Source organism: Falco peregrinus, chromosome 5 (genome assembly GCF_023634155.1).
Source record: "Falco peregrinus isolate bFalPer1 chromosome 5, bFalPer1.pri, whole genome shotgun sequence".
Taxonomy (NCBI): domain Eukaryota; kingdom Metazoa; phylum Chordata; class Aves; order Falconiformes; family Falconidae; genus Falco; species Falco peregrinus.
The window spans coordinates 36,830,623-36,858,372 of record NC_073725.1 but is presented as its reverse complement, the minus strand read 5'-3'; the positions used below and the strand labels follow the sequence as shown (position 1 = coordinate 36,858,372).

Sequence of the window (27,750 nt, the reverse complement as noted above, 5' to 3'; positions counted from 1 at the left end):
ATTTGAGTCTATACATGGAGAAGGAATGAACAGGTTTTCACTCCTGAGACCCCTAGCATTTATACCTTTAACAAGAACAAGGCAGAAATAACTGTATTTTTCCTCTGCATGTCAGTAAGAAGCTAAAATAATTAGGATCACCAGTCTAGGACCTTGTCTATATAAATGCTCCATATATCAGGAATTTAAAAAATTAAGGTGAATTTTGTTGAATACTTGACAATGTGGTAGCAGAAAGTGGATTTGAGTAATGACCCCAAAATGTGTCGAGTCTATTTTTACTTCAGGCAAATGCTATTTTCTTATCATCTCTGTCTTGGGAAGTTTACAGTGAACAGTAAATCTTATCTTTACACATCAGTACCTCATCAACATACTCTATACTCCTTTCCCAAATCAAAATATACTTCACTGCATCAAAGAAATCCAAAAAGACAAGCACATGGCCTTTAAGTAAAGAAGGCTGCAGGAATGTATTACCTTACTCATCATATATTTATAAATAACTAGTATGTGCAAGTTTACGTCAAAATATGGCCACTACTGGCCATAGCCAGACAGTTCACAGGCTTTATAGTACCGCTGAGAGGTTTCAGTAAGGTTTCTGGAATAGAAATTCAAATGCAGAATTACGATGGTATAATAAATAGTCAGTTTATGAAGATTTTAAACCAGAATTGCTTATATTTTATCTTTTAATTAACAATTGGCTTTGGTTTCCTAGTCAAAAAGGACAACAAACAGACTTCTGTCTTCATAAAGAGCATGATGCTAATCAAGTCAATCTGCAGCACACGTCTTTCTTGTTTGACCACCCTTATGTTTAAGTTAGCTTTAGAAAAGCAGCCCCCATGCCTAAGTACTTAATAAAAAGTTGTCCTGGGTAAAGCATGTGTTTTTCAGTAAGGTGTTAGAAATTCTTGTGGTTTCTGAAGAAGCTTTTTTTTTTTTTTTCGTTTTTCCAAGCAAGATGTCTGATCCCGTTGTCTTCACAGTGATGCTTTGCCTGACTAAAATCTATGGCTAACAGTGTTGTTTCACCACACAGCTGGCCACATGAAGCGAGCAGCAACATGGTCTACCTTTACATCATACAGGTGGAAAAACTCTCACAGGAAGTGAAAAGACTTAAAATACTTAAGTCATGCAAGTTCCATCAGACTGATACAACCTGGACTGACACAACATCACCTAGTTAACACTGTTTTCAAGAATAAATGCATTTAAAAATTGAAGCCCTTGAGTCAGAAACAAAGGCATAACTCAGCTTCTCTTGTCTGTTCTGCTTTTTGTTAACAGTCACAATACCTTTGGACTGCTGGTATATTTACAAGACTCAAAAGGTCCAACTGTTGGCTTGACAGTAATGAGTAAGATTCCCATTGATTTAATTAAGTAACACCCAGCACCACCACTATTATAAGCTCTAGTAAGCATCTCTGCATAGCTATGAATATCTAAATACCATTTGAAAACCAGACCAAGGTCTTAGAAATGCTTAGAAAAACATTCAGAATTGACTAATATAGACAAACTATCCAAATCCCACAGGCAGGAACAGAAATCACTAAATAGCTAGGGTCAAATTCCTCTTCACTCAGAGGGCCTGCAGCAGTTTGCATCACTTAGCCTTATTCAAGTCCTCAAAACAGAGCTCGCATTAAAATATATCAAATGACTGCAAGGCAAATAAATACAATCAAGGTCACAGAAGGAACAGAGCTGCCAATAAGGTAATAAAGTATTTTCCTTTGAATTACAAAGTTTTGGTACAGCAGGTGAATTTTTAATAGTACACTAACGACAGAAAGCTCTTATTTCCAATAGCATTGTCAAAATGCATCTTAAAGATCACTTAAGCTTTAGGTTTGCATAATTTGTTTGTTTTTTTTTTTAAAGCAGAGTGCATGCAGATTGCTTGCAGCTCTTTTATTTGAGGGATTATTTCAACAGCCTATTCTTGGGTAGCTGACTTGTAATGTTTCAACGTGCGAGCAGAAGGATCAGTAGCTTTAACCCATCTTGGCATCCAGTAGTGGGGCAGCCAGCTGCTTTGCCCCGAGTAGTGCTTTTCAAAGATCTGGCGGTAGTAGTAACTTTCTTTTGTTTTAGGAGGATTGAAAGGATATTTCTCCGCTGCCTTTTCCAGCAGAAGGTCATCAACCTACAGACAAAAGCAAAACTCAAGTTAAGGCACAAATACATTTAATTTTTACAAGTCAATTTGCTGCAAGTTAAAGATACGCAAGGATTCACCCACCACTGAATGGCCATAGTTTTTTTTTTTTTTTGAAGCCTATTCTACAGGCAGAGGTTTCTAACAGGTGAATTTTGGTCATAAGCTCCCTTGATCTCTATGAATACGTAAGTATTTTCAGTGCTTTTAATATTTCTCTCTGTGTTATATGTGAAACCCATTTCTGTTTGGGTTATAATCACCTTTGTTAGTAGGCTCACAAAAACTTCTTTCCTATACTACTCTTTGCTGTGAATCAACCAAAAAAACTTAAAGCAGTCTTTTTGCACTACGTAAGTGGCTTCATAGGGTTTTTTTCAGCTCACGGACAGCTGTTGACTTTGCTTGTATAACCAAGCTCTTTGCAATGGAAGACCTGGGATGCAGAGGCAAAGATGCCTGCAGTTGCTAAGTTGGCTAAGAAAGGGAGGACGAATAGTTGCACCAGGAGACAATTTCTAAAGCAGCTTCCACTGCCAACATGCTGTCGTAACTCCTCGCAGCCATGAAAAAAATTTGCCCCTACTACACCAATACAGGCTTGGCACAGGCAGCACAACACTGCTGCCCAACCTAACTACTTTCTTGCCTATGGATACAGAGAAAGAAAATGAGAAACAAGCAGCTGGTGGTAGGACAGACAAGCACCCGTCCACAGACTTGACTACACATATTTCTGCACAACAAAGCTCAGAGCTCTGGTGTAAATTGAGTGTTATTCTTTCCTCTCAATGATTAAATTGCCTCTGTACACCAGAGATTATTATCCTTTGTCCAAAGCTGAAGCGCTGTAAGTCTTCATTGGTTAGCAATGCAAGTAGAAGCTTTAAAAAGCAAAAGGGCTTAGCTAGGCATGGCTGGAAAAACAAATGACATGAACAAGAAAGGACATTATAAAGTCATTATGCTGTTACTCAGCCGCAGAATAAGTTCATGCAAGTGCCTTCAGCTGAAGCAGCTGCTTTGCGTGTAACCTAGAAATTGTGTGCCAACACACAATCTAATTTGAAATCCAGATACTTAAGTGATGTTCATTTTCCTTACACAGTCATTTTTGTCAGGCTCCAGCATTTCTTTGTATCTAGGATTTTAAATGCCTTTAAACAACTCACGATAGCGAGGGGACTGTTGTTTTAAGTTTATCTTGCCCCTCCACCACAAAGTTACTGTCATACCCAGATCTACTCTCCCAGCTAAGCAGGTGAGCTGTCTCCCCTTGGCAGCCATACCTAATACACTTAAAGGTGAAAGACAAAAAAAAGTGGGGGGAAAGAGGAAAAAAAAATAAAGAGGAAAAAAAGAAAAATAAAGGAAAAAAAAAAGAAAAATAAGCGGTATGATTGTACCTGTTGATCAATATAGTCCTGAAGAATAGAAAACCAGGATTTCTTTATTGATGCTATACCATCACTGAAAGCTTCTTTGGGTCTCCAGAGTATTTCTTTGGGAAGCAAGTTGGAATCTTCAAAGGATTGTCTTAAAAGGTGTTTTTCAATTCCATTCTGTTTGCAGAACAACAACAATGTCATGAGTCTTGAGAACTGCAGGAGAAAGACTTAAGAAATTGTTTCCTTTCCGAAGGTCTGGTCAGAAAAGAGTTCCCAGTAGCCCAACAATCCAGTGAAATACTTAAGAACGTGCTTGACTGAGTAAAGGACTTAAATTCAGCACTTCGGTCATGCTTAGAACACGTATCTGTGAATTTGTGAGCTTACACTTGGGTCCAACCCTAGTTTTACATACCTTTGGGGTTCGCAGTTCTGCTGGTAGAGATAAATAATAAGACGTAAACCGATGATCCAAAAATGGTACTCTCAGTTCAAGACTAAACAGGGGAAATAAATAGAAGAGATACTGAATTAATCCAACAAGTCATCTACTTACAAATTCCATAACCTCCAAGCTTTCCCTGTATTTCACAAACACAAGGTTTTCTGCTTTTACTTGGAAGAAAATTCACTTGCATATTCATTACTATCTACATTTAATTTAGCAATTTATAAAGTTACGTATATGGTCTGCACAGATTAAATAAAGACCTCAATGATTTATGATGCCACCTGCTGGACAGCTTGTAGTACAATGAATTTCAAGACTACAGTCCTGCAGGATTTGCAACAATTTTTGTACCATGTAAGCAAAAACACATGTAAGCAAAAAAAAAATCCTTTTGCCCCCAGAGAACTACCAAGTCACTCACTGGAATTTGCATCAGCATTTGTAAAGGTGTCACAGAACCAAGCAAAGATTTCTGCTACAATTTCTGAAATCCATGTTTGTTTGTGTTTTCAAGAAACAATGAAAAGGAGTCCACATCGACACCATTAAGTTATTGACTACTGATCCTGCAGCATTTGCACAAGTTCTCTCCTATACCAGTGGCAAATAGACACATAGGAGTCTTCCTGCTTATATTCTCTTATGCACACCATGGCTTCTAAGGACACTGGAGGCAACAAATAAGATTACAGTAACTGTGTCTTCAGTAGGAAGAACCCCTCTCAGTGCTTCCTCAAGAGACATGCTGCCCAGCTTCGAAGTCAAATGCAGACTTTATACTGCATTCTAGTAATTTCACTGTCTCTGTAGCTTCTCTTCTGATAAAAAGCATCAATACTTCAGATAGTACCCACCTTCTTTACCTAAAAAAAAAAAGCATTATCATTTAGCAATCAAGTACTGAGGCTCAATTTCCACATATACTGACAATAGTTGCATTGCAAGTCTTTCCCTACAGTTTTTTTTTTTTTTCTAACTGATAAAGGTACTTTAATAATTTCTTCTCTACTCTTAATTCCTGTCCTTTTCTGCATAAATCTGAACTTAAGTTCAGTTTTAATATGTTGATACAAGGGTTCTTTCTTCCTATCAGAGCTGTGAAGCTGACCCCAGCTTCTCTTCAAGAAATGGCAACTCTCCAAAGAAAAGCAGGCAGAGTGTGATATTAAACAGCTTTGAATATGCAGCCAACCTTTCCAGCACAAAAAAAAAAAAAAAAGAGGGAAATGGCAGGTCTCCTGCACTGTGTCCATCTTTTATATAGTAAAGAGAAACATAACGGGGTAAGTCATATGGCAGCATCATGTACAGTGAAAGTTTCCCAATAGGTAAGTCGCTTGCTTTGCCAAAGGTACCAACTTTTTCTCATCTATATCCAGCTTCCCAACAATATTCTCCTTTTAATTCACATAACTCTTTAGTAAAATAGTGCTATTTTCTGCAGTGTACAATTTGGTAATTCTTTAAGGTATCAGTCACACAGACTTTATCCTAACATCTCTTCAGTACAGTCAGCTACCCAACTCAATGCACAAACTTTTTTCTTTGTTTTTTTAATTCTTCATATGCATACTGATTTGATTCTTCTTTGGTTTTTTAATTCTTCATATGCATACTGATTTGATTCTTCTTTGTTTCAACATCAACAAAACCCAAAGTCAAATACAATTTTGCCTTCCTTCCTTAACTCTGCATATTTGTATTTCTAATTCACTGCTTCTATAAAGACTAGTGCGCAATCCCAGACAAATGCTCAGCCGGCAACAAAGTGGGCCCTATAGCCACAGAAGACTGGATTAAATTTTACAGTGTGGTTTTCTGTTGCTCAAATTCCTTTAGGCTACAACTTCAATTTCATCTTGGGATACAAACCCCCAGGCGTCTTTTGCTTCAGAATCAAAAGCTACTCTAAACAGATCCAATTAATCAAGAGGTACTGCAAGCAAATGAAATCAGATTCACAGATTCATTCCTCCTCTATCTTACTGTTCAGAAACAGCACCCAAATCCATTGTCTTTGCTCATCTGCTGAAACTCTTTACTAAAACATTGTGCGTAGCATTCACAATAGTAAGTTTGTCTAGTAGGGTTTAGAACAGAAATGCGATTGATGATAACTCTGAAGAGCAGACTTGCCAGCCCTTTGGACTGTGAGCCCTCAGGCTGTTTCCCATCCATTGAGAGCACAGGGAACCCCGAGTGTCTGTGCATACCTGGAACATTAGCAATGCCTGTTCTGCCAAAGTGGGTGGTGTCTTGAGTTAAGATACAGAGCTCAAGCAGAGCATGGGAGTGCACCCTATTTGCTACTACTACTCTGAAGACCGATGATCATCTTAGAGTAGTTTAGACCCAGACAGTAGGAATAAAATTATCCAGCATCACAATATTCTGAATCACTTTGTAATTCAAACAGGAAGAACAAGTCAACAATTAACTGCTATAATTTCCTCAACAGCAGCAGGACTTTTAAGATCTTCTTAGGGTTTGGAATTACATGAGTCCCCAGGATCCAAGAAGTTACCCGTGTGCTGCAGTAGTTCTGTCTGCGCGAAGTACATCAAACAAGTACAGCTCCTTCAAAAGCCTCTCACTCTCTTCTGCAGCTTCTTCGGGAGATGGTGCCTGTAACCAGACATATGTGTATAGCACAGACTTGAAACAGCTGCAGTGAGGGAACCGTTACTTGCTGTCCTGTGTTTGAGGTGTCATGGTCACTGAGTGATCTCAGAATTAGCAAAGACTACATACAAGAAATAACAGTATCAGGAATTTTTGAAGTTCAAAAAAGTTATTTTTTAGATGGTTAACTTAAATCCCTCAGAATTTATGCCACCTCAAGAGAATGTCTCAATAAATATACAGCTGTGACAACCCTCAAACATCACACCTTGAACCCTCTATAGAGATTTTCTGTTGAAGGAGAGAACAAGCAGGCTTCCTGTGTAGGGAATATATTTACCTTATGGAAATATATATATCCTTGTGTCAGCTCATCTGACCCTTCTCCTGAAAAAATGACCACACTGTCCGTTTTCTTCCGTATATATTTGGAGACAAGATACATACCTTAAAAAAAGTATAAAATTACTAAAATACAGCTACGTGCTATATACAGCTAACAGTTTTAAATTTAGTATTTCAGAAGTTTCTCTCCTACACTACTTTTTTCTGTAGCAAAGAATTGCAATACACTAAAATAACAGCTCACTGTCATTTAAAGCCACCAACAGCCATATTAACTAGAGTGCTGCAAGTATATCTAAACTGTGTAGTTACACTTAGCCCTCAAAATCTCAGAAACACGTGTCTGTCTGTAATCCTGGGAACACTGGAGGATTCCCATGGGAACACAAAGAGGAGCTGTTCTGACTCAGTTTGAAATTAAGCACATGATTAATCCAGCAGTCCTGAACAAACCATTTGGCTTTGGAGAACAAAACTACCAGCAGAAATTGCTGTTTAACTCTCTGCCACTGTGGGTTGAACAGGATGAAGCCTTTTTTTTCAGGTTTTTTTTAAAAGAATTATTTATTAACCAGAATTATGCCTTCTCCTCATTGCATCTTTCCAAACAATATGCTTTTATATCAAAGGTATTAGAGATCTAATGAAAATGATCTAGTTCACTATTTTTCATAGTAAGCAGCAATCACAAAGAAAGATGGTAGATGAAAAGCTGGCTTTATTTTTTAAAGAAAGACTTCCAATATTTAACATTGTAAAATCCTATCTTCATGTATCAAATTCCACGCAGGAACCTAGGTTTTCAAAATTGTGTTGCCTATTCGCCTTACTAACTTCACACGCACCCCCACCCCACCCCGCAGTGTTTTAGGATGACACAAGATTAACTGGGTAAAGTATCAGTTAGCAATACACAGAAGATCACATTGGATTAGGCTTTTTCACCCTTACAAGGCTGGCAAACCTTTGTAAGAAGCTGCTGGTGACTGACTTAATTTCTCAGAATCACACATATGTTGTAAGAAGTCTACCTGGCTTGAGCACACATTACCATAGGGTGACAACAAATACTTCACTTTTGTATTAAAATTATGCAAGGAAAGGGTAATTATAACGGTTTTGCTATAACAACATTCAGTACCTCAGATAACCTATAAATTTTCCCCCTTCCTCCAAGATTTATACTTATCAAAGCAGAAAACCTAGACTTGTAGATCTAATGTTTCTTCTTCATGTAACTTGTTTTTCATTCCAAAGCTTCAGGAACAGCTCTTGACAATTGTTTTGTACAGTTGGTGACTTTGAAACTAATAATCGTTTTTGCCTCAGTGTGGTACCAGAGGGAGCAGAACCTGAGTCCCAGTTCCGAGGTTCTGCAACAGCTAAAGGATCTAGCAGATGACTACATGATTTTGCATAAAATTTTGAGTGATATAAAGCAAAGACTGTTCTTTTAAAAAGATCTTACCAATAGACGCTCTTATTGTTGTTATATCATAGGTTTCCAAGGAGAAGATAACCTCCTCTATTGCCTGAATTCCCTCTTCAGAATTAAATATTACTTCATGATGTTCACTGCCTATATGTGCTGCCACCTGTTTGTAGAAGGTCACAATAATTTATTGCTTTTCAATTAAAACATTTTTTAAACATACGTTGTGTTTAACACACACACACTGAGTGAAAGCACTGATTTCCTTCTGCCAGTGAGAACCCTATGACATTAGGCCAAGAAAAGAGGATACTGTAGCAGCCCCTCTGACTTGCAGTGGTACATTCGCCAGAGGGAACGCAGTCTCCCTAATTAGTGTTTAATCATGATTACAACAGACCATCCAGCTGCTTGTCCAAAGCACAACAGAATCTGTAGAGGCTCTAAATACTTCAGATATTTGCCCTGAAGAGAACAAGTAGCTCAAAAGCAGTAACAATACCTAAAGGGTACCTCAGGTGTCAAACAATTTGTTCAAGGCTCTTAATTCAGAAAGCTGATGATTAACTTACAATATTTAACATATACATAAATGCTGTGGCATAGGACCCATGGCATGGAGATTTACCTTAAAACCCAGAGGGAGAATTAAAGACAACTCTGAAGTACCTTCGTTCTGGTAAAAATGCAATGCGAGCCCATCTGAGTCTTCCAAATGCAAGAGAGAACAGTTAAGACTGAATTATCTCTTTTGTAAGGTTTAACTGAGCAGCAAATAGCGTACTAAATGATTTACTGCAAACTGATTTACATTAGCAATAAATGAATACTCAGCGTTACTATTAATACCATACCATGAAGTTAGCACCATTAACATGCACCGTTTAGCATTCAGCAGCTCAGAACAAACTGAAAGCAATGCTTTACTATACCTTTCTGGCAGCCAGTAAGTCGGGACTGTTTTCCATTCCAATTGCAAAGGTTTGTAATGGATAATTGATGTTGATTTCTTTCATCAGTTTCAGAAGAACAGCTGCAACCAAGCTGGAATCTAAGCCTCCTGCCAACAAAACAAATTATTTGGTTAGGTGGTTTTTGGGTATTTTTTGTTTCTGCTGAAGGACACTGAATCTTGATAGTGGAATCTCATGAGCGGGCTTCATTTTTAAGCTGTGCAAATCCAAGGTATTTCTTGTACGTGTACACATTTACCTCTGCTTAACAACAGAATCAGGCAACTTCAGTGGAACGTCTTCAGTAATAGTTGTTAGTACTTTTGGTGTCAGGAGCATCAGTGAAAACCCTTAAGATACACAGAAAATATTCTAAAAACATTGTACTACTACAGAACATGCTCCTTCTCAACTCCACTATAATAGGATCTATTCTCCATTTCAAAACTGCTCCCTTATCCTCTTCTTACCTACACATTTGATAGTCCACTGACAGTGATATGGAGAAATAATGTGAAATGGGGATAATGGACACGGATTGTGATTGTATGTGTCTGCTTAAGGAATGTGGGTATGGTGACTAGTCATGGGTGGGGTGACAACTACAGTTTTGAGGAGACGCCTGCCCTTCTTCCTCTAACAAAGGGGCTATTTAAAAGAGAATAAGAAAAGATGAGAGACATTCAAATGCTATCTAGAGGGAGGGAGTGCTAAGTCTCCTTGCTGGAAAAGATTGGGTGGTCACAATCACCTGAAGAAGATCGGATGGTCACAAGAACATGAATCACCTACAAACCTGCAAGACCACCACATTCCAGGAAACGGACTGATAAGCTAATTAACATACGAAGCGGGGTTTAGGTAACGAATATGTATAGGCGTTAATTGAATATTCATTTGTTCATTGTATAAATGTGAGATGGTTCGTCACTTCGGGTATGCACACTTGTGGAGGAGCGATCCCCCGTGCATCTGCGCGCAATAAACATACCTACTTTATAACTTTCGAGTTATAGAGGCTAATTCCGCACGTCAACAGAACCATGTAAATTTTTTTGGTTTGCTGTTTGGATAAAAAAGAATTAAGTAAAAGAACAGCGCATTTAGTGTACGGATTCCACTATTCCCCAATAATTTTTCAAAAGTATGTTTCACACATTTTGAGTGGAATTAATTTTTTCAACATCACTTCAAAGAGAAAAGTTTCACTAGTGAGATTCTTGGGGTTTTTTTTCCTCCTTTCTCAAGAGGATGACAGTGGGAAGGTTTGAACAGTTGGGAAAACCAACATAAAATAAAATCAAGAGATGCACAAGCTGCCTGGAAGGCTTCATCTTCTTATTCTCATGAGCTAGCTCTGCTAATCCTTGACTAGTTCTCCTTGTTGCTCCCCTCTGAAGTACCGAGCAAAACACAGTATCTGTTCTCTCACACCTGCCTGCAGTTCTTACAAGCAGGAGCCAAAAGAGTCTTCTCTGTTTCCTACAGTCTGCATGTGTTTTTTAAGCTGAATACATTAGCATCTATTGCCACCCTGATCCCCTTTGTGGGCACGCTACCTTGTAAAAAAAAAATCTGTAGAAGTTACAGGCAGTCTGAGAAGAGAGCACAGAAATCAAACCAAGAGCTTAGGATGTGGAAATCAAGAAAATCAAAACATGAGTTCTAACTGTGAAGTTGCAGAACTCCCTCCATAATTGGAACCAAGAGCATTTCTCCCACCGTGATGCTCCAAGCATACTCAAAATTGTGAAACACCGAGATACTCACGGGCACTTAATTTTGCTACTAACACATTCTGCATATGCATCTGAGGAGCTGGTGACTGCCTTCTAATTTGGTATCTGAGATTTGGGATTTGAACAGGTTTTTACTGAAGCTGGGATCTTGCAACTCTGCATATCTCCCCATTTCATTTACACCCTTCCTTCTTTTTATGATGCCACAGTAAGGAAATGGTCCAAGAGTATCTCCTAGGCAGTTAAGAGTTTATGATAAATGAGTGTGATTACTCATGTTCAATGAATGCATGAACAGCATATCAGAACTCTAAGCACAAACCCACAGTAAATAAGATGTCAGTCCCACAGCTACAAAGCCTTACCTCTGTAAAGTACCTCTGCAACACTGAACCACCAGCTCACAACACTGATCAGCTAAGTTAGCTTGTGGTACAGTAGGTTGTTCGCTATTACCTCGCCTGAGAAAAAGAGTGTAGCAAATCATTTTGGTCTGGATGGTCCCCTGTAATTTGGTAAAACAAGGGCAGTCTAGGATAGAGGCTAAAGCAAAGAAGGCGACAAGCAGGAACTTCACTTTTTACAGGGATATGAAACACGCTAAGGCTTTTTTCTATGCTGAATCTGTGCAAAGTGAATATAATAATTACATTTTCTTTTTAGACACCTACCTAAGCATAATTCTCATATATTTAAGTACATATTGGGTGATTTTTAAGTAAGAATATTGTATTTCTTTTGTCTTAGTTAAAAATGGTTAGTGTCTCAACAGGCCAACACTGCAGCCCACAGTAAGCTTTAAAAGCGTAAGACTTTCAAGATATTTGTAAACTGGAAAACTTCATAACAAATTAACAAGTACTCTGCTTTATAAAGCAAATGAAGATTCAGATCACTTCAGGTGCATCACAGCAGAACAGCCAGTATACCCTCCTCTAACTAGCAGAGGATGGGCAAAAAAGAAGACACAGAAACATTGTGATTCTTGCTACTTACCTGACAGAAGACAACCAATCCTTCTGTGAGCCATCAAACGTTTTCTAACAGCATTTTCAAAGAGAATACGGATGTTGCTCTTCACTGTTTCAAGATCAAAGCCTGTCCAGAACAGAAAAGAAGATGGGGGGCGGGGGGGGGGGGGGGGGGGCAGGGAACATTCCAAGAAGCATTACTTAGATTTTGTTGGATTATGCTATTAGGAAACAAAGATGTTTGTCTGGATTTCCTTTGATAATGACAGCATGCAAATTCATCTTTGTACATGATCGCCTACAAAACCAGCAGTCCTTAAGTCCCTACATTATAAATGTTCTTCCAGGGTTTTTTATTTAAATAGCACTTGTTTAAACCAATCAAGGCAAATTTTATACACAAAGATTATATTTTTTTTCACTTTTTAATCAGAGTAAGTAGCAAATGCTTTGCTGTACTACCTGAAGGCAGAGTTTCCACTGTATCATAGGCAACGTGGAGTGGTTCATCTTTATAGCTATGAAATTTTACTAATTCCACCGATACAACCTTGCCAGAGGGCTTTAAATCCAACACTTCATAATGACCCGGGAGAAATGGTTCCACTTTAGGACACAAGGATGTGGAATGCTTTAAGTTGATAAGTCCTACAGAGAAAAGAGGGGGTGGAGGGGGAAAAACAAAACAAAACAGTTTTTTACTTTGATAGTTGCAATATACAAATATTTTCTCCAGATATTAAATTTGGTATTAAAAAACATCATTCCGACTTGGAGTTTGCCCTGGCTAAAGAATGATTCTGCTTCTGGCAGGTTGCACACATAGATCTGACCATCTCAAGCTGAGGCAGATAGTAGAGAAAGGAAGTCAGCAAGTTTTACTAATTGGTGAGCAGCAATTTATCCCTATGAGCTTTATGAAGAGAAGAGCACTTTTCAAACTGACTACATAATATCCAGGTCAAGGTGTAATATGTTTATGAGAACTCAAATGACAATTAATTTTAAATACAAAATGAGTTATTAAGTGTAGTCAAGCTAACAAAGGATTTGTAATAAAACTACATCACTGAAGCAATTGCTTAATAGAAATCATCAGTTCCAGACTGATCTACACCATTGCTAATGAATGCCAAGAATCAGGCTTGCAGACAAATGTCATTTCCAATCCTCTTGTGAAAAAGCATGTTTTGCACCTGCTGGTCACCTGATTGCTCCTTGAGGAACTCTACAATGCTGAATGGCTGTTAGAGAGGGACCACTAATTCACTGCAATGGTTACAGGACACAGTCCCTAGAACTTTCACTTCCCTTCCTCCTTCCCAAGAAGCAGAATGGTACAGCTTTCAGTACTAGTACATAGTACTACTGTCAGAGAAGTCAACTTAGATTGGAGTCAGATAATAAAATTGACATACAGTAAATGGGAAACACACAAGTAATTGTAAAAGTCAGTTTTAGCCAAAGTGCATTTTAGGCAAAAAAGTCCCTTTTGGCACTGTTTGGATTTGTTAATACAAGCATCAAAACTAGAGATAATTACTTAAAAAAAATGAGGAAGGGAAAAAAAAAAAAAAAAAAAAAAGAGAAGAGTAGTGAATGTGTCATCTCAAAGGACAAAAATCACCGTAAATAAATTAACTGTCACTAGAAAACTACCCAATGATGCAGGAAATTTCTGTAGGGTTTTAAAATTCTTGGCTTTTACAGATTAGCAGTTCCTGTGGCATTATTTCTCAGTTCACCAAGGAGCACCAGGAACAAATTCTAATATAATTTATTGTAGCATAAATCTAGCCTAACTCTATAGACTACATTTAACTTTTGGGTAATATAAAACATCTTGGGCTCAATACTGCTATGATTTCAGAACACAGAATTATAAAATTTAATAAGCAAGTTATTTTAGCGATATTAAGGACAATTAAACATCTTAAGAGGTATACTGTCTATGGTTTTTGTTTTAATAATGTGTAGTTCTCATACTACTAAATATAGTTCATTTATTACTGAACTTAAAGTTCACTTTCTCTTCACACTTAGAAGAAAAGCCTGAAAAAGAAGTTTGTCTCCGACAGCAACAGCTAAGATTATTTAGGCACTAAACACAACTGATTTTACCTTTTGCCTCAGAACAGACACCCAAAAATCCATCATCAGTCAGCACTTTAAACAGTGGTCTGACTCCGTAAGTATCTCTCCCCAGAAACACTTTTCTGTTTGCAGTGTCCAGAAGGATGAAAGCAAATACACCATCTAGCATGGATGCTGTTTGTTCTATTCCTCCTCTGTTGTAAAGATGAAGGATAACCTCACCATCCACTAATGTTTGATATTCAAATCCAAACTGCTTCTGCAACTAAGAAAAAAATATAAAGAAAACCCATGAATAAGCATTTGCAAACACTGACTGCTTATTAATTGAAAAACCAACACCATTCATGTAATTGTTTAATAAGAAAGCTTTTTTTTTTTGTAAAATCACAGTTCAAAAGTTATATAAACATTTCCGCCAAAGAAGGAAATTATACTTTTGTGTTTTGAAGTATTACCCGGGATCATCTCTCAGACAACTCAGACTGACTTTGCAGTCTTAAGAAGTCACATTGTGGCAAGATTTCAGAGATACATTTCTATCTGAGGATGTCAAACTGCAAACCCTTGACCCTGGTCTTCGTAAGTACTAGCGTCCCCATCTCCCACAGACAAATGGCAGAAGCAGTCAGCCACTGCTTCTAGAAGACGACCAGAAACAGACACATCATTTATTGTAGACTCAAATCACTGGGTGCCACTTTCTTATCAGATAATAACAACATTTACATAAGCCTCACCCTGCCCCAAAGCACATAGACACCGGTAACATCTCTGCAACGTTTATTTCTGAAGTACTTTGGTTTACTTATGCCGTCACTGCAATTCCTCAGTGGGTTTTTCTTTTATGCACAGATAATTTCTTTCTGCCTAATCTTGCTCCATTCCTCAAACTAACCTTCTCACTCTGCCTGTGCAGATGGAGTGGGGGAAGAAGAAATTAGCTGTCAGACCAAATACTCTTCATGTTCTTGTGGTGCTACTCTTAAAGTCCTTTCAGTATCTACCAGACAGTGGGAAAGAGGGGGTTTGAATAAAACACTAACAAGCCAAGAACACACCCCCCCCCCCAAATCAATTATCAGCCTTCTAGCTGAAGTTCTTTGGGCTTAATTGTTATTTATGTGGTAGTCTTGGATCAAATTGAGTCAATATTAACATAACTAGTCATTGCCCTAAACAAGGCACCTGTTTCACCAACGATCCTTTCCCAGGTAGGTTTCAGCCACAAGCCTGAAAGAAAAATCTCTTTTTGAAGAAAGAAGGTACATAATGTAGTGAGAACTGAACAAAATCCTGCAGATAGCAAGTTTTGCATAATTAAAGTCCCCTTAGGACTGTGCGTGTTGCAGGACTGAAAGTAATTCTTACTGCTTTCAACAGCAGCAGAACCACAACGCATTGGTACAACAGATTTCACGTGGGCAGGGCAAAGTGCATCTCACCTTTCAAACAGCCAGATACTTGAAGATTGGGGGCAGGGGGGGAACGAGGAAGTATCTCCTGCCTATTCTGTAAAATTCCCAATGATAGTACTGATATCACTGACATCAGTGACAGCAGCCTGACTGACTTCAAAAATGTGATGTTGGAAGTACTAAGCACATTATTTGTATGCTTCTGATACTACCACACTCAGTTTGTGATTCCTTTTAAGCATTCAGTTTCAGCACGATTCAGACAGTCACAATTGTAAGCCACTTTATACCCTAAATTTAGATGATTTGAATCGCCTCCCTTTACAAGTAACACAGGTGGCATGAACATCTCAAGCACAGGGACTGAGGCGCACAGACAACGTTCTGCAGAGCAGCATGCCCATCAGGGACATTCAGATGCTTTAGGAAGTAAGTACAGAGTTGCTGCTTGTTTTGTGCCCAAGAGACTTACTTGAATGGCTCTCAAAAACCCCACAAAGCATCTGCCTTAAGCTGCAGATACACAAGGACTTTGGTAGTATACTGGAAACATCTCCCTAGCTCTTGCTGCTTTTATAAATTCATAAGCATACATGCTATACATTAATATGAGTGACATATCCCATCTAGATAGATATGCAGAAATAAAAATGCAATACCAGCTTAAAGAACAACCCCAAATAACTGAAGAGCAAGATGGTCTAAAAGCATTTGCATTATAGAGAAGGGGAGAAAGAGGCTTGGAATTCCCCTCCCCAAGAGATAATGAAGAACGCATCATTATTTTAAGGTGATCAAACCCAAAGATATAAATACTTACTGCCCTCCTTGTCAATTAAAAAAATGGTTTTGTTAGTATTAAAGACTAAGTATGTTACTAAGCCATCAGATTCACAGCTTATCAAGATGACTTACTGCCTTTTAAATACTAGTCATTTTATAACTTTTAGAATTTTTCCTGATATTCTAGTCCACCACATTTTGAAGATTTTCTGAGTATCTACTAGTTTTGAAAAAAAATAAAATAAAATTTAAAAAAATAAAAATGCTGTATGATCCATACAACACCTACCTGTCTGAAATTGTAGATTTCTCCATTGTAACACAGCCACAGATATGGGAATTTCTTCACCCGGATAGGCTGCATACCATATAACTGATCAACAACGGCAAGGCGATGGAAACCAAAACAACAGTTGGTGAATCCATTGACGTTCTCAAAACGGAATGCATCGGGACCCCTGTGTGCTATCTTCATGGCACTGAGGCACTGGACAGAGAGGCACTCATCGCTCCCAAACAGGGCCCAGATACCGCACATCGTGAGGCTGTTGGGTCTACCTGAAAGTGGAAAACCTGTTCAATAAAGACACGGATGTTACAAGCAAGAGTTGACACCTAGAAAAGACAGATAATAAACGCAGGCTATTAATCATTTAACTGTCAAGAGGACCGGTAAGAGAAGAGCAGACTTTACTTAACACAAGGTAAAACCTGGTGTGCCCAGAACACACAAAGCAACCTTTGGCCGGCGAGAAATTAGGCTTAAATTTACCTTTAGGCACACTGAGGTTACCTACGATTGTTTTATTGAGCACAAATGGAACGAATCATTACCGGCATTGCATGCGATCTGTTGAAGTAACACGACCTCAGCAGAAACGTTAACTGTCCTTTCAGTATATAAAGGGGGCTTGTAAGAAAGGGTCAGAGAGGCTTCTGACCAAGGCCTGTAGCGACACGATAAGGGGCAACGGCTTCATACTGACACAGGGAGGGTTTAGGCCCGGCCCCCCCAGAGCCACGGGTGGTGCCGGTGAGACAGGCGTGGAGGGAGCAGCGTGGGTGCCGCGCCGCGCCCCGCCGGCAGCCTCCCGCGGCCCCGGCACGGCTCCCCGGGGCGGCAGGCGGGCCCTGCGGCCCTCCGACCCCCCCTAACGGTAGAGGAGGGCTGAGGCTGAGGTGCCCTGCGCCATCACTGGAGCTGGAGGTCCCCAGCCTCAGCCGCACGCTGCCATCAGGGTTCGGAAGGCCACAGAGCCTACAGCGCCGCGGCCACCGGAGGCGCGCCGAGGGGACCCGTGTCGCCCCCTCCACGCCGGTCTCGCCTGACAAGCGATGGCGCTGGGGAGCGCAGCCCCGGCACATGGAGCGGGGCTCTCCGCCACCTGGGGCGGCTTCCGGGTGCTCCACGCTGCCCGCGGCGCCCCCAGCAGCCCACCGCAGCCACCCGGGGCAGGGTCCCTGGCGCCCCCCCCCGCCACGGCCGCCCCTTCCTCCAGCGGCTGCCGAGCCCCTCGGGGCCGCCGGCGCCCCCTCACGATCCGGGGCAAGGCGCGGAGGGGCCACGCGGGCTGAGGGCGCCGGCGGGAACGGCGGAGGCCAGGTACCGGCCGCCCGCCCCCGAAGGCGGCCCGGCGCGGCTGCGGGCCCGCCAGCCCGGCGGCGCCCCACCGACCGGGCCCGCCGCCCGGGAGCCGCCGCTCGCCCCGGTGCTTACCCCGTCCCCTCCGCCGGCACAAGGAGAGCCGCCGTCCTTGCGGCCGCGGGTGATGAAGCAGGCGCCTCCCGCCGGGCCGGCCCCGCCCCCGCCCCCTCCGCCGCTCTGGTGAAACCCGCCGCGAAGTTTCATCATGCAGCGCCTCGCGCCGCCGGCCGGGCCGCGGCCTGCCCGCACGCGCCGGGCTGGGCCCGCTCCGCGGCCGTTCCCCGCGGCCCCGGCGGGGGGGCCCGCGGCGGGGGGAGCCGGCGGGGGGGGGCTGGCGGGCAGCCGAGAAGCCCGGGGTGTGCCGGCTCTCCGGGCCGCGGTGGGAGCGGGCGCCGGCAGGCCTTGCCGGGCTTGCGGGGGCGGCTCGCCGCCGGCAGAACCCCGGCCCTGGAAGGCTGCCCCAGCCGCGCCTTGCATCATGCGCAGCGAGGAGCGCTGGGGCACCGGCGTGCGGCGGCTTCAAAGCTGCTTTGTTGGGTTTGGCAGAGAGCACTGGCAAAGGTTGCGCCTTTGGAAGCGTTTACTGAGGACTTTGAGTTTTGCTGTGTAAAACTCGTGTTTGGATAATAGACGCGGGGGGTAAGAAAGGATTTTGATGCCTACCTGAACTTCGTTATCGGACAGTTCTGCCTTTGAGAGTGCTAAAGTGAATGAAATTCAACTCTGAAGATGAGGATGTGAAGTGCTGAATACAAACCTTAATTCTCCACACATACTTCTGAGAGCCATCAGTAATTTGCGTGCAGTGTGCTTTCACAGCTCGCTTCAGCAGACTTAATGTCAAACTGCAGTGCGGTGGTGCATAAAGTTCTTCAGGTTATGCAGACTGTCAGCAATAACTGTGGTCTGTGTGTAGAATTTTAAAAGGACCTTTAAGAAGCTGTTAAACGGCGATTTTTAGGCTTTAGAAAGAAAAATGTGTCGAAGCGTGCTATGCACGAGAAGTAGACCTCAGTGCTGACCAGGAATAGATAGATGTAGGAGGTTTCTGTGCGGCACGGTTTCACCTGAGCACAGGGCCGGCCTTGGCAGAGGCAAGGCTGTGGGCAGCCTGCAGGTGCCACAGTCCTCAGCACACGCAATGGCACACCGAGTCACCGCTCACAGACTAGTGGTCGTGCTGGGCAACCCCTTATACCTTGGGTTTTTTTTCCCAGAGATCTAAATGTCACAAATTGTGCGTTTTAGAAAACTACAAGAAATAATTGACAAACATTGTATTAATCTAGGTTGTTCTGGTTGGTTCTTTTGGGTTTTTTTGTTTGGGTTTTTTTTGTCAAAAACTTTTGTAAACAGCTTTTCTTTACATCTTTACTTCTTTACATCTTTACTGTCCACACAGGAAAAGATTTTTGGACAAGTCTGATCAGGCTTAAGTTGTTGTCTGGACATTTTCATTTTATGAGCAGTTCCTGGTTCATAACTAGATTTCATATGAAGCTTTACGATAGTAAGTCACAAAGCACTTGGTAAAATAAGAATCTTTTCATGGAAAAACTGGAGCAGAGAGGGTGAGAAGCAACTTGCAGAAAGTGGCCTGGTAAGGTTGGGCAAACACAGCCAGGGAAGAGCAAAACCTCTTAAGCTCTCATTAATGTCTGCATCCTTAGGGCACACCAGGTAGCAGCCATGTATTTATTTTCCTCTTTAGTATCACTTTGAAAAACTGGGGATAACTGCTGCATTTTACTGTCTTGCATGTTTAATCCCCTATTTTAATGGGGTCGATGGGACTAAAGGCAGAAATAACTACACACAATCTGTTTTTAAACGTTGACAGTGTTACTGTTCGGTAGTTACAACAGAGCAGGTAATAACTGCCATTTTCTAGCCTTTTCTCTACTATTGCTAAGTAGCCCATTACAGTCCCTTTACATTAAGTGATGTTCTTCAAGACAGAGTCTTTTTCAGCATATCTGCAGACGGTGCTAGATGTAATTACACCCCTAGTCTCACAGCTCTGCTTTTCGCAGTCGCACCTTCCCTCTGCGTTTTCTCCTTCCTGCAGACATTACCATGTGTAATGGTTTTTCCAAAGCATTTTCTTCTCCAGTATTCTCCTTTAAAGTTGATCTTCCCCTCCATTTTTGTTGAGAGGAATTTAAGTTGATGCTAGCTGGATGGAGAGACAGGTTTGAACAAAAATATTGCTATGAGTAGCTGAGACACGTTCTACTTTGTCTCATCAGTTCAGTACCTGTGAGTAACCATCTGGCCACAGGCTAAAACCATTTAAGAATGGCTGAAAAACAATGTAAGAAAGTCCCTGATTAATTAAGAAGAACTTGGATTAGTTTTGTTTCTAATCAGCTGAAATTAAAGGCTAAGAGGTTTCTCTGAAGGCAACAGGTAAATGAGTAAATGAAAGGTCAAAGCAAACAGGGACATGAATAAAATGTAGAACAAACTCTTGCAGCTGCATGACTGTTAACACTGAGATGGTCGCTGTTAGCTCAACTCTCAGCTGAGCATTGCTCATAACTGAAGTCTGTGCTCCTCTTTTTTTTTTTTTTTTTTTTTTTCCCTCACTAAAGATGAATACCTTTGCTGCATCCATTGGATGGAGTGCCACCGATACCTGGAAGACTAGAAATATGTGAGTTCTGTGAGATCCATGAAATCTGTTTGCAGAGGAGGCAGAACTGAGGGGAAAGTGGAGAGGACAGACTGTGATTAAGAGACGTATGGTGAAGGTCTTTTGCTTTCACAGCAATGACTAATGAATTAACATGTAGTACGTGGGGGTTTTACAGGGAGCAGCCTCCTGAAGGTATCCCTCATGCTTTCTGGCTTTTTGCGTGAGAGAACATGTTCCGTCTGATTTTGGGATGGTGGCTTTCCCAGCTCTCTGTTCCCATCCTTTGCTCTTGCTGGAGCTGTGCAAGAAAACAAGATCTGAAGTAGAAAACAATGACTGGACTTAATATTAGAGAAAGACTTTCCTTTTTCTGTCAGCACCAAATGCATGACCTCTGCAGTTTCTCAGACACAAATTGAATGCCCTTTGTTGATGAATGGATTCATGCACCATATCATTACGACAGGCAGGACTGTAAGACATCAGAAATTCTATCGATGTGCCTCAGCTCTGCCTTACACCAGCCCTTTGCATGGCAATTGCTAGTGAGTAGCAGTGCAACACAGGCATTCGGCACCCCACCAGACCATCTGCATAGTCATGGACCGTTAAAGATTCATCACCAAAAAATTGAAGGAAAATAAGGAAAATGCTGAAACACTTTCTACTTTTGAAAAATGGGAGATTTTGGCTGTGGGAATGAGAGGGATGTCTCTTACCTATGCTCTCATGACTCCCTTGGCATCCAGTATCCATTTTTAGCTTGGGCCAACTATTCTCCATCTGGCTTTGAACACATCCTGAATTGCAACTGCAATACTTTTCCTTCTCCAATTCTAACTTGTGTAGTAATTGAGTCATGGGAATAGTCAATTTCAAGTTTCCAGATGCCCCAAGCTATCCTTTTCTCAGCTCTCAGTGACCGAGTATTTATGATGTAAGTTGGGCATAGATCACCAAGAATCCTGTGTTTTCCAGCTTGAAATTTTTCCTTGATGTATTTGCTCCACAACACTTTGCCACACATCATCACAGGCCCAACTGAATCGGACATGCTACTATTGATTTATTTGGCTTTGCCAGCATCCACAAATTACTTCAGTGTTGAAGTCTGTGTACTTTATGCATTTACATCCTCTGTTCCTGAATGTGCGCTAATAAGACTCTAACGCCATTCTTGGGGCAGGGAGTTAGTGTATGGCTTCTTTTCCGCCAGGGAAGAGTGACTTTAGACAGACATTGCTCCATGATCCAGCATTGTAGCAATAACAGAAAATGAAGTGGCAAATGCTCTTTCTGGAAGCAGCCTGGTGTATTTTCTAGGACAAGGACTGAGCCTGAAAGCAGAAGGTTGTTTCTACTGACGGAGTCACATAAATAATATATTTCATACCCTGGTTATCTTTGCAAATATAAAGGTGTGTTGGATGCGTGTACATTCACCAGGCAACAGTTGTAGTGCCAGGTGTTCTGGTAACACACCCCACATCTGAAACATATGGTTGTATGTCAGGGACATTCATATGCAGAGAGCAATCACCTTTTCCTATTTTGCTTTCCCTTCCCCAGGAAAATTGTAACACAATGTGCTCTTAAAGTTGGAGGTTTTGCACTCAAGATCTCAGGCAGAACCATACTGTAATCCCTGTAATTCTGAATATATTTATTCTTCTTTTTTTTCCCCTCTGTTATTTTCTTTTCCTTTGGAAGACATTTAAAGGATATGCAGACTACCTGTCTCTCCTCCAGACAAAATCCACTCTTTCCTAGTATAGAAAGTAGTTGTCTCCCCCACTGGGAGTTCCTATTGCTATAGCCTCTCTTATTTAATCCTTTTTCTTTTCCTTCTGCTTAATAATGTTAAGCTTCAAAACGAATAAGACTTGCTTTGACCTCAGAGTTAGAGGTCACAGCACTGAAGTGGTAAAAGAAAATCTTTTCTAGAGCCTGGGCATTCAGAACTTCAGTAAAGTACTAGGAAGGCATATCTAGTGCAGCAGTGAGAGAGGACACAAAGTAAGGTTATTTGTTATTGTCTGCACGAAAGACGAAGTGTTTTGCACTGCTGATGCATCCTTTTTTTAACATCCCAGCCTTTCCATTATCCCCTGTGTTTCTCAGCACAGACGAGAAAGGATTGTTGAAAGAGCTGTTGGCCATACAGTGCGCATTGCAGGCATGGCATATGGCATACCAATGGCTCTATTGTCAGCAAGCCCAAGACCACAGAAGAATGAAACATTGCTGACTTTAACTGAATAGTAGTCTTGGCTAATGAGAAGGAATCCAGCGTAATTTATTCTCTTCCTGGGGAGTGGGAGAGGGAAACAAACCACAAAACCAAAGAACTATTACATATGCTTTTTTAACCACTTGCAGAATAAGAAAGAAAAATTAGTAGTCTCATATTGATTCTATAATGTAAAGCGGAATAATTCTCTATGGAGTTTTTAGAGGGGTAATGGTAGAACTACTTTAAATTCTGGTTCTTTTTCATGCAGTAAGAAAGATTAGGTGTCGGCTGAATTAGCATTTAAACTAACTTGTAGTCAATATAGCAGGATTAACTGCAAATTACAATCTTCAGTTCACTTTTTCATTGTAACTCGCTCATTGTGAGATTTTGCCCAGTTCAACAGATGTTTTGTTTAATACCAACAAGATCCTTTTTCATCTAGAATACAGCTAAATTCTGCTGCAAGACATGGTTAGCTGGTATAAAGATGTAACAGCTAAATTCATGTTTGAACATACATAACAGAGACGTAAAATAAATTGGAGTGTATTTTTCAGCTGGAACAACTGGACATAATTCTAATCAAGTTATTTTGATACACTTCAGCTGTCAAATTTTTTAAAGCACTGTATTTAATTTTGATTTGTGTCCAGAAGACGTAAAAAGTGTCCAGTGAAACGTGCTTACATGCACATATATGCTCTCCTAAATACACTTAAGAACAATAAAGGAAGAAGAATAAAAAATATTGAACACTGCATGAGGTTCATTGGTTTTTTTAAGAAAGGTCTTTGGTTTATAAAAGACTGAGAAACTATTCTAAAACCTCTGACTGCAGCTGCTTGTTCCCATCACTAGGTCGAGCTATTACCTCAAAATGAGAAACTCACCCTGCTAGTATTGTTACCAGAAACAGAGGTGTAGAATAAATAAAGGTCTGCAATGAAATATCTGGACTAGCAATTGTAACGCTTTGCAGGGTGGAAAATAAACAACTGCACTACCACATCCACTAAGCCGTTCTATAAAAGAAAAAAAAATAATAGTGAAAGTAATTTTTCCCATTTTCTCACAGAAGTACACACTAAAATAGAGCTCCCTTCACAGTACGTATTGGTGTCTTACTGATTCTGTTAAATCAAGCAGTACTGAACCCTTCAAATGATCACCTTGTTTCTTCATTATAGCTACCTATTCTGCTTTTTTCCCTAGGAATTAATTCTGAATTCTGTACAGAGGTAAACCTCTGTTGTTGTTACTGCTGTCATATAAACAATAAAAAGGAATGTCTTTCCTCCCTATTCTTCCCTAGCTAGAAATTCTAACAACAGACTTTTTAAAAATAGCTTTGTCTCTTTATATACAAAGAGAAGGAATTCTTCCTCATTAGAAAAAGAAAACCAAAAAGAGAAGGAAACCAATGCTAAAGGAACTCAAAATGCAATATCAATTCAAAAGGATTAAAAGAATTAAAACAATGACAGCAAAGTGGAAGAAGAGTTAGTTGCATTCGAACTCTTATCAAACAGTATCTCATCTCTTATCACAGATGCCAGATAATAACGTGGGTATTTCTAGTAATTTAACAGGATAATTTCCAATATGAATTCCAACATTTTTATTAAGTGGTTTTTTTGTGGTTTTCTTAAAAAAGAAAAGAAAGATGAGCCAACTAAAATCTTCTATCAGCTCTCATAGAAATACAATTATACAAGAATGATACTTCATAGCAGCATTACTTTGAATCTCCTTTTAGCATAGGACAATCTCCTGAACCCCTTTGCTTTTGCCAGGAACAGCTACGAGATAGGCAAGCAAAAGAATGTACTCGCAAGTGTTGGCTACATCTCAAGCTGTTGTGAAATGCATCTCTTTTAATTAGAGATTTTATTATTACAGAATTCATTATTTTATTATTATTATTGTAGGATTTGACAGAGAAAATATTTGCACTTGCCCTGGCTAACTTTTAAGTTGCCTGCATCTGCAAAATAGACGGAAATATACTTATCTGTAGAGAAATGCATCAGTAACAAGAATACATGCAGAGACATTTTTCTTAAGTGCTTAAAGCACGTTTTGTGAGGCCATTTCTATAAATAAATCAGGTCCAGAAAGTAAATAAATTCAAGTACGGGAGGCTGACTGATTATCAGCACACTCGTCAGTGGGATTTACATCCATGCCGAACAGCACTCCTTGAGAAAATCTCTGGGCGAGGTTTACGGGGTAACGCTTGCCAGGAGCTATTTCTAAAGAGCAGTACGGACAAGACTGAAGTTTCAGTCCATCCACAGTGCAGCCCTCCAAGGGAATCCCAGCAGACTTCCTAACCCATCAGTGCTCCTGTGTGCTTCCCACCGTGTTCCACAGCACTGAAAATTAGTGTCATTCTCTCAGTTTTGTGATAGGAAAATCTCATTCTGGTGGGCTACAACACAGCCCTCGATTTACTTTGAACTGAAAAATCTTAAAACTATTACGTCAAAGAATGGTACCTGGCACTGTTTCATCCATAGAAATATGGATGTAGTCCAGAGCATTCTGAAGTAGGCTTTGAGGAAGGTCTGTAAGCACGATGGAAACACTGAGAGGTGTTTTTCTTGCAGAATTTCCAGAATGATAGCTTATTACATTTTGCCTGATATTTGCAATCAAAATACAAAGACATTTAATATTCTTTGATTCTGATAACGAACAAAGCCCCTTTACTTCAATCATTTTAAAAGTGTTCTTTAAAATTCCTCATTTTTAGCAAGTTCCAGTGATTAATTCCTTATTCAGCCACTCAAAATGTATCACTCAAGTTTTTGGCACACTCTGAATACTAATCTGTAAGTTCACAATGGTTTCTTTTAAGTCAATTATTTGTTGCAAGCAGATCTGGTTAACATGAATAGCAGTGTAGATTGTACATTGTTTAAATGCAGACAGTACTTCTAGCTTCACAGATCAGTAATGTGTATTATTACATGGCAATTCCACTATTGTTTGTGCAAGAAATACAGTGAGTAAAGTTCCGTATCATAACAGGATATAACAAACTTTCAGCCAGCTGGTGACCTTATGGGTAAAAGGAAGGTGGGGTCATGTACCTCAGCATGGAGAACCCTCTTACTTCTTTATTATAATCTGCTTCATCTCACACAGTAATCAGATTACAGTAAATAAGTTAAACTAGTTTTACAGTTCCATATATGGTTCTGACTGTTCCAGGACACCGCAGCAGCAAATCAGTGTGTCCCGTCTCATGTCAAGCGGACAAAGGTATGGTGGAATCACAGAATCGCTTAGGTTGGAAAAGACCTTTAAGATCATTTGGTGGTAAATTGAAACTCCACTTTCCAAAAGGCCTTTGTTCTGCTCTAGGAATTAGAGTAGGCATGGATAATTCTAGTACTTGATGTGGTCCAGTGTGCCTGCAGCTACAATTTGTGGGTTCATCAGTTGACACAGAATGGGGAACAGGTTCTTTAGAGAGGAATGGCCTCACTGAATCGGAACAGTCAGGTTAGTGGGATTTTTTATAATATTACGCTAACAAGGCATTACATTTAATCTGGTTGTCTGTTTGACTAAATAGTGAACAGAGAATACAGAAGTAGCTTTCAGTCAAAATATAAAGAATTATTTTATTACATTCAGTCAAAATATACAGAATTAATATATATTTTCATGGTCTTGCTGATGATCCATAAAAGCAATGGCATAAACGAAGTCAAGATATGACCATTTATAATTGAACAAAATGTTAAAACAAAATAGTTTTCAATGGAAGTATGTAGAATCTGATCTGGTAAAGCTGGTTCCTTGTCAGCCATTAGCGTGTAGAAAGCTGCTTACAGAAGGAAAACACAGTTTCACCACAGATATTTATTAGATATGCAATTAAATATTTAAATCCTATGTGCGTAGGCAGTGCCTTGCCAAATTGCATAGCCTACAACAGCTGTTGCGTTTTCCACCTTAACTTTGTGTCAGCTGATTTAGAAACTTGTATCCTCAGACTCCTGCGCTTGGAAACGAAGAGAGCTGAGATCAGCAGCTGATCTGTAAGTGGGCTTTTATGGTAGGTATGTACTCTGGAGGGCTCTTCAGAGGGCTTAGGGGTGAAGATGCCCACCCAAGTAGCTCATGACGACCTACCTAGTGATGAGTAAAGGGATTCAGGGCCTGCTACCCTGCTTTTGCCCTGCACCTTTTGGAAGTATGCAGGAAACAGTCTTGATGTTGAATACAGCTAGCCCTCCTAAGCAGGGAAAGATCACATTCTTTTGTATATACTGACATGAAGACCAAAGGGATTTATTTTCTTTTAAATTAAACTCCTAAAAATTTAATTCACCTTTCATTTGTTCCTAGCCACACACACCAGAAGGTAAGTGGTGTGAATCTCATTGCCATATTACCATGACACCAGTGTCCCCCCATCACTGCTGGGCTTTGTCAGTAGCAGAGGAGAGTCTCATGTAGAACTAGCACATCTATATAGAAAGGGACTGTGGTCAAGCAGATCTACACGCCCTGCAAGTAAGAGAGGACACCAGGCCTGCTCCCACTTTCCAACCCAGGCAAGAAAATGACCTTTGCCTCTGCATAGGCATCCAGAGACAGTTCACTGCACAGCAGAAGGTGTGGAAGTGTGCTGGCTACCACCACACATGCAAGACCTCAGAGGGGCTCGTTTCCTTACTTTGAACTGCCACAGATTGCTCATCTATGCGTGAGTATAAAAAACACTTGCTTGTACGGTGGTATGTAAATGTCTCCATAAAATGTTAAACAGCTATTACAACGTGGCCAATCCAGTCACATTTGTTAAAGCAAACTTTACACAAGTATTAATAGGCAAGCCGTGA

General features: G+C 40.6%; 1 protein-coding gene across 2 annotated transcripts; it reads right to left on the bottom strand.

The window, feature by feature from the left end:
* Positions 1–262: 262 nt before the first annotated feature.
* Positions 263–18,246, bottom strand: ASNS (asparagine synthetase (glutamine-hydrolyzing)). Of its 2 annotated transcripts, none has more exons than XM_055805281.1 (12): positions 18,090–18,246; positions 16,662–16,945; positions 14,199–14,436; positions 12,540–12,725; positions 12,103–12,204; positions 9,347–9,474; positions 8,451–8,577; positions 6,978–7,084; positions 6,540–6,640; positions 3,980–4,061; positions 3,583–3,738; positions 263–2,164 (listed from the first exon to the last, which is right to left on the bottom strand). In XM_055805281.1, the coding sequence occupies exons 2-12, from the start codon at positions 16,908–16,910 to the stop codon at positions 1,955–1,957; spliced, it is 1,686 nt and encodes a 561-aa protein (XP_055661256.1). In that variant the 5' UTR covers positions 16,911–16,945; positions 18,090–18,246; the 3' UTR covers positions 263–1,954. The 2 variants fall into 2 exon arrangements, with proteins under 2 accessions (XP_055661256.1, XP_055661257.1); XM_055805282.1 differs by having other exon boundaries at positions 16,662–16,930; positions 18,090–18,176.
* Between the last annotated feature and the right edge of the window lie 9,504 nt (positions 18,247–27,750).